The sequence below is a fragment of the Capsicum annuum genome, chromosome 6, assembly GCF_002878395.1.
Source record: "Capsicum annuum cultivar UCD-10X-F1 chromosome 6, UCD10Xv1.1, whole genome shotgun sequence".
Taxonomy (NCBI): Eukaryota; Viridiplantae; Streptophyta; class Magnoliopsida; order Solanales; family Solanaceae; genus Capsicum; species Capsicum annuum.
In genome coordinates, this window is record NC_061116.1 from 175,842,290 (window position 1) to 175,849,874 (window position 7,585).

General features: G+C 32.6%; 1 protein-coding gene across 1 annotated transcript; it reads left to right on the forward strand.

Annotated features, from left to right (window-relative positions):
* The first annotated feature begins 1,428 nt into the window (after positions 1 to 1,428).
* On the forward strand, positions 1,429 to 7,337 carry LOC107872961 (esterase C25G4.2). The gene is made up of 7 exons (XM_016719646.2): positions 1,429 to 1,632; positions 2,106 to 2,198; positions 2,371 to 2,469; positions 2,802 to 2,843; positions 3,025 to 3,256; positions 4,593 to 4,759; positions 6,776 to 7,337. Exons 1-7 carry the CDS (start codon positions 1,510 to 1,512, stop codon positions 7,007 to 7,009), a joined length of 990 nt encoding a protein of 329 aa, XP_016575132.2. The 5' UTR covers positions 1,429 to 1,509; the 3' UTR covers positions 7,010 to 7,337.
* Positions 7,338 to 7,585: the final 248 nt, after the last annotated feature.

Consider the following 7,585-nt stretch of genomic DNA (forward strand, 5'->3'; position numbering starts at 1 on the left):
AATTTGATCTCAGTGTAATTTTAATATATACAGTGTAATTTTTTGATCAAGGGGGTTCACTTAAACCCCCTGAGCTCCACGTAGGTCCGTCCCTGATAAAATGGACTCACGATTGGTATGTTGATTCATGGAAAGGGTATAAAGTTCATTCTAATGATTTTAACTATGGGAGCATATGCTGACGAAAACTGATCTAGAGATTGTACATAGTGACCGTAAGTTGAAGGCCTCAAATGCAAGCTATTATTTAAGAAAGGTGCCCGGGTATAGTTGAATTTCATGAACCATAAATGAGATGTACGACCATACATAGCATCGTAATTGAAAATTCTGAAACTTCAAGTACTCGGATATGACTTAACCTATGGGCCGCAAGTTAGATCTGCGGTTATATCCAGCGTCGTTAGTTGAACCCCAAAAATTTAAAGGTTCTACGTAGGAACTTACAGTCTAATTTAGGATTGTATGTCAATTCTATGGGCTGTAAGTCCCAAGACACTATAAACGGTCGGTAAATGAAGTAAAACGTCCGGGACAGGGCCGGGCGGATATGGGTTGAGTTTGTAAAGTGAAACGTAATTTTGAACTTTGGGTTGGATCATTTGATTCTTAGCATGCCATGTGTCCTTCATTAAAGTTAAGGGCAAAATTGCATAAAGATAATAATAGTGATATATTTGGATCGAAAGCATAACGAGAAGGGTATATTTAGATCAAAAGTATGCTTGATATATTTAAATTGCTTCTGATAGTACATTAGCATATTTGACCTTTTTCGTTTTTTTTAATTTTATATTATTTTTACAAGAGATTTTTATTTTTAGACATAAAAAAAATAATTATCTTTTATAAATATATTACTGATATTGAGTGTTTATACCTAATTAATTATTTTAATTTTACTTAACTAAACTATAAAGTAAGAATATATATCATTTAATCAATGATTAAAGGGTTAAATGATAAAATTTATCATTTAATCAATGATTAAAGGGTTAAATGATAAATTTATATATGAAAAACTTATATCTTGCATTTGAGCAGCTGAGAGTAAACCTTTACCAATTTGCAAAGGCCTGGGTGTTGAGAGTCACGTGTTAACTTGTCAGCCAATCTTACTACCTAACTCCCACAATAGTTAACAGATTGCCCTTTCACATTTTTGGTCTCTTTTATTTTGACGTGGATGCAAAATTAAAATTATATGACTTTTAATATTTTTAGTATTGAATTTATTATATTTCAAAAGTTATGCGTTCATATTTATTATTTGTTGTGACTTTAATGAATTTTCATATATATACATTCTACATTGATAATACTGAATTCAAATAAATTCCATAGGTAGGTTAGATATCCATCAACATCTGCTGGCTTTAATTATGTTGAAGAGAGTAGTTGGATTCTTGAGTATTTAAGCATATATGTAGTCTCGAAGAACTCTTAATTTCTACTAACTTCACCACATTTTGCCCTTCTTTGTGAGCCAATAAGTGTACTCTTTGGACGATGGAAGTGATGGGAGAAAAAAAGATGAAGATTCTTTGTTTGCATGGATTCAGAACTAGTGGCAATTTCTTAAGAAAACAAATAAGCAAATGGGATCCTTCTATTTTTGCGCACTTCGAAATGGTAATGACGTCTCATCTTTAATATATGCCTCCTGTTTTCGAAATGGTAATGACGTCTCATCTTTAATATATACCTCCTGTTTTATATTATTTGACTTGACATGTGCTTTTAACCTTTTTTTAATTAAAAGTGTATTTTACTAAAGAAAAATTTATTAATTATGTGTGAAACTTTAAATTTAACTATTACGTACTAATACTACATTATGTAGGTACTTAGTACTAAGGATAATTTGCTAAAACAGAAAAGTAAAATAAAACATCCATATTGAAATGAAACTGAGAGAATTCTCATTGTATGTAACAAAAAGTGGTGTGGAAAGTTGGAAAGAAATGAACTAGTCTAATTTCTTCCCTTTGCTTCTTTTAATTTAAATAAATGAACTATTGGTGACTATAACTTATACTTAATAATTAGAAATTACTATAAATTTAAGATGAATTTGAGGTTAATAGCATGAATATTATTGGCAGGAATTCCCAGACGGAATATTTCCAGCAGGAGGGAAATCAGAGATTGAGAGCATATTTCCACCACCATATTTTGAGTGGTTCCAGTACAATGAGGTAATAAATACCTTAACACCCATGTTCATTATGATTTGAAAAGATAAATCTCCTACATCTTGTATTTCATTCAATAAAAATTAATGTAAATACTAGATCGATGCTGGATTATGGAATATTTTTGTTAATTATTGTATTAATTTTTACTAACAATTTGTTTTGCTCTGATTAGGAATTTACAGAATATGAGAATTTAGAAGAATGCATTTCATACTTGTGTGAGTACATAACAACCAAAGGTCCTTTTGATGGTCTTCTCGGATTCTCCCAGGCATGTTCACTTTCCTCACCAAGGTTTATTTGGATTTTTTTCAAGTCCATTTTTATTTATGACTTGGTTGGATCGAGAAATCTTTATTTTTACACATAAGATATTTAAATTTTTTTTTTCTTATTCAAGTTAAGTGATTATAAAAGATCATTTTCGCCTAAATTTACATTTATAATGAAAACAAAAATAACCAGTGGCAAAGCCTTGCTCATTTTTATATTCTGTTATATTTTCTATCGTTAGTCATATTTACCTGTTCGTTATGTTAAATTATACAAAAAAAATCATAAAATTAATGGGTGAAATTTTATATTCTCGATCCCTTGATGCAGGGAGCAACTTTATCAGCCCTTTTGCTAGGATACATGGAGCAGGTAATTTTGCAATCATTTCATTACACCTCTATGGTTTCCAGTAGAATTTAGTACTCCACCCATTCCTTTTTAATTGTCATGTTTTGCTTTTGAAAAGTAAATTTTGTCTAATTTTTAGCTGTTATAGTTGCACCACCTTGGGTATTACTCAATCTCCAATATTTATATATTTTTGATGCAGGGGAAGATTCTGAAAGAGCAGCCTCCAATGAAGCTATTTGTATCAGTATCAGGTGCCAAATTTAGGGACCCAAGTATTGGTAACGTTGCATATAAAGATGTGATCAAGGTTAAATCAGTTCATTTCATTGGAGAGAAAGATTGGCTGAAAATTCCTTCTCAAGAGCTTACAACAGCTTTTCAGAATCCTCTCATCATAAGGCATCCCCAAGGCCACACAGTGCCAAGACTAGGCAAGTCAAATTACAAATTTCCATTATCTTACTTTTCTTTACTAGTAAAACTTTTTGAAGTTGATATGAAAGTCTTGTGCTTTTAGAAAATTTGAGAATTTCGATACTTATTAGGAATATTAAAATACTCCTAGGAAAAAAACGTAGCAGATTCACATTATTCAATAAGTAGGGTAGATAAGAAAATGGGGAATCTTAGTAGATTAGTTGGTTAGTTACCTGAACTTTCACCTTGTTGCTGAGGATTCGATTCCCCACATTATAATCCTCTCCCCCATTCCCTTTTCCCTACCGTAAAAAAAAAGGAGATAAGAAGATTAAAAAGAACAGTTTATTACTCCTATTGAAGAGTCCATCTGATGAAAAAGGGATGAGTGGTCTTCTTATATTTAGAGTAAGAAAATATGTTTGAAATGTGCGTAGAAGTGAAAAGAACTCTGTTCGATTTTTTAGTCTATCTATAAGAGGAGATCATATGAAAAACGTAACCGGTTCTTTCGTTTCTTTGGGCCACTGGCCATCTGCTGGGAGTTTCGAGTTTAATACCGATATTTAGCAATACCAATAAATCTAAGTGTAGTGCTTAGTGTATTGCTTTTTTTGGAAAGGGAGTGTGTGCGAGTTGTTTATTTTAAGAATAGGTGTGGTTCAGGTAGCTCAACTGGTTAAAGCAAAGTACTGAAAATCCTTGTGTCAGTGGTTCAAATCCACTTCTAAGCAGGCGAAAGGTCCAAACCGTACCCAGAAGCGAGCCAGATTTCGAAATGAAAGTAAAAAAGTAAGCAAAAAATTATGAGCGCTCCTGCACTATACGGATGACTTTTTGGCGGGATGGGTGGCCTTCTTATATTTATAGTAAGAAAATATGTTTGAAATGTGCATAGAAGTGAAGTGACATCAAGAGATTTCAGTCTCTCTTTCCTGGTTTTGGGTAATTAGTCCTCTCCTCTTGAGGCTTCGTTAGACCAAGATCTATTTTTTTATATGGTATCAGGGCAAGACTTGTCTTAATATTTATTTTATGATGTTAGACCCTCATATTAAATTTTATTCCAAATGTTCAATGTTGGATGAGAGGTGGCGTGTTGAGTCCCACATTAGATGGAAAAAAGGAATGAATGGTTCCTTTATATAGTCTTGAACAATCCACCGTTTTGAGCTAACTTTTGAAATTACGTTATATGCCTACTAATCTAATTGACAGAGACCATTTACAATGAATTTCAGATTTCACCAAAATAGATTAAAAAATTATGAAGGACTAACGTTTATAAGCTTCATTTTGTATTTTTAAGAAATGAGCAATTCATTAATGCTACAATTTGATACAAAACAGATGACGCAGCTTTGGAGACATTAAAAACCTGCACAAGGGACATTGTCCTCTCTTCCACTCAAAGTTGTCTTGGTGGAGGACCAAATGAAGCCTGCAAGCATGTTAACATTGAGAATCTGGAAGAGGACAAAAAGCTAGAGAAGCCTAATAAAGTAGAGATCCAAAAGGTTCAAGAATAAGAGTTTACTATAATTTGTCAAGAACTCTTCTATTTTTTTTTGTGTGTATAAGTAGAAACCTTTTCCTTTTATGTTTGATGGAGCATAGTTTTAAAAAGCACTGTTTAAGCTTAAGCTGCGTTAAGGGATATAAGTCTATAAAAGGATGTGGTCCTTAAGTCAAAAACATTCTTTTTTATTTAATCTCAGAGAAGAAACACTACGATGAAGACTTAGAAGATTGACATCTTCAAACATATTTCCACAATGGATCAAGGTAGGTGTCTTACCTGTTGTTGATTGTACCAAGATTGTTTGTTGAGTTACTACAACAAAGTTGGCCTAAGGCCACATTTATTTTTTACCACACTTAGAAAGCGGAGAAAATTAAAGGAAATGTGTCATTTAAGTTTGAATGAGGGATTGGTGACATTGATCAACTTAAAGGGCCAAACATAATTAGGAAACTTGATTAAGTTCATTGTGAACTTCATTAATATTTCAAAACTTTCTAATCTTTTCAAAAATACAAATCAACCCACTTTCAAAAAATACAAATCAACCCACACCCCTTTCCTCTCTAAATCATCAACTGTCTCTCTCCTCTCTCTCTCCCTCAACCAATAGTTCTGCAAAATTTCTCCCTTCAATCCCCGACAACTTCAACCTCCGATGAAAAATGATTGGGCGAGTTTCTTTTCGACTTTCAACCGCCAATCGACGTAACAGCAGTGTTCTCTGGCGATAACAACTTCGAGTTCTTCGTCGTCCCATTTCTTCTTTCACAGGTAAAAAATTATGTCTTTTTAGTTATGAAGAAAAAGAAGAACTTGAGCCAATTTCTCTTCTAGTATTGGTTAACAATTTCAATATTTCTTGCTTAAATTTAAAATGTGGACTGAAGAAAACCCTAATTTCTGGTATTTCTTCTCTACTCTTTCTGGTGAGAAATATATTTTTTTGTTGTTATTGCAGATCATGTTGTCGAACTATTGATTCAATTTGTTGGTGTCTGTTGAGTTTTTTTGAAGTTTATTTTTTGTTGTTTGTGTTTGTACAAATGCAAAACAACAATATTCATAATTTTTGGTCACCGTTGATGTTCTTAGTGTGTGTTGTGTTGGTGTTGCTGGATTAATTTTTTATTTTTTTGGTAAAAATGGTGTATTTGATATTGAACGGTGATAGTGTTATTGTTTTATTGAACAAAATTCTGGTACTTTTTTTTCTGCAACAGATGAATTATCTGATGCAACAGATGAACCATCTAATAAAATAGATGAACCATCTGATGTAACAGATGAATCATCTGATGCAACAGATGAAAATCTGATGCAACATATGGAAATCTGATGCAACAATGAGAATCTGATGCAACAGATAAACAATCTAACAAATCATTCATCTGTTGCGATAAATGACTCTTCTGTTTGAAACAAACCTAAATAATATTGACAGTTGATAACAGTTCCAACATATAACTCATTTGACAATGGATGAGTGATCTTTTTCAACAAATGAGTAATCTATTTTTACTGTTTTCAATAAATTTCTCATCCGTTGCAACATATTGGTTATATGTTGCAACAGATAACCTACCTAGTACAACAGATGGGTGATCTATTTTACTATTTCCAATGAATTACTCATTTGTTGCAATAGGTTGGTTATATGTTACAACAGATAACCTACCTGATGCAACAAAGGAATGATATGTTTCAACAAATGAGTGAGATATTTTATTTTTTCCAATAAATTACTAATCCATTGTAATAGATTGGTTATATATTGCAACAGACCAGTCATCTGTTTTAACAGATGCGTGATTTATTTTTATTGTTGCAATAAATTACTCATCATTGCAATAAGTTAATTATATATTGCAACAGATAACCTACCTGGTGCAATAGATGTGTGATCTGTTGGAATTGTTATTTTACTGTTGTATATGTTAGATATACTGTTATCCTTTTTTAATGATATATTAATCAATTATAATCTATTTTATATTCCTGTTATTTTTAGATTATTTGGCTCCTAAAAGAAAATAAACCGAATCAAGTCCAAGTAAAGGAACAAGTGAAGCAGCTAGGCTGCATCCACCACTCTATGAGCTTGCTTTACAAGCGTTATCTCAATCAAAAGCAGAAGATAATGAACATAAGAAGGAGGACTATTTCAAAAGAGATGATCCAAATGCTAATAGCCGTTCCACCGAAGAGTTGGTTAAAACCTTCAGCATTAATAGTTATCCTGTGAGAATGCAGTGCGATGGTGTCACAAATTTAACGAGTGATTTCGTGGTTAAGTCAGCCATGGGAAAATTTTTGGACACCTTCAGAAAAATACTTTGAGAACAAAATTTTGAAGCTTATTTCAGGGATAGCTGCTTTGGGCAATATCTTGATTTGCTGGAGGGTAGCAATGCTCGTTTTCAAATGAAAATGGTATATGATCTTCTCAAGCGTAGGTTTATATATGAAAACAAAGATAAGATGGATGAGGTATGGATAAATTATTGTGACATACCTATTTGTTTTGGTTAGAGGGAGTTTTCCATAGTTACTGGATTAAAATATTATCCTCCTTCTCCTTCTAAAGTTATACCTATTCTAACCCAAAAAAACACCCCGCACACCCAAAAAAGGCAAAGACAAGTCGAGTGATAGTGATGACCTGGTGTCCCTTGTTGGTCCAAGATTCAAAAACATAAATTTGATGGAAACGTTGAAATGTAAAAGACTTTCAAAGAAGCATAAGCAATCATTGTGCTTGGTTTGGTTTGTACATAATATTCTTTGGCGAGAGACGTTAACAACAACATACCATTTGGTT

What these genes read in the sequence shown, in the direction of transcription:
- LOC107872961 (XM_016719646.2), top strand. Translation starts at nt 1,510, where the DNA reads ATGGAAGTGATGGGAGAAAAAAAGATGAAGATTCTTTGTTTGCATGGA. An exon ending in TTTTTGCGCACTTCGAAATG is followed by an intron (nt 1,633 to 2,105) that starts GTAATGACGTCT and finishes TATTATTGGCAG; the next exon opens with GAATTCCCAGACGGAATATT. An exon ending in AGTGGTTCCAGTACAATGAG is followed by an intron (nt 2,199 to 2,370) that starts GTAATAAATACC and finishes TGCTCTGATTAG; the next exon opens with GAATTTACAGAATATGAGAA.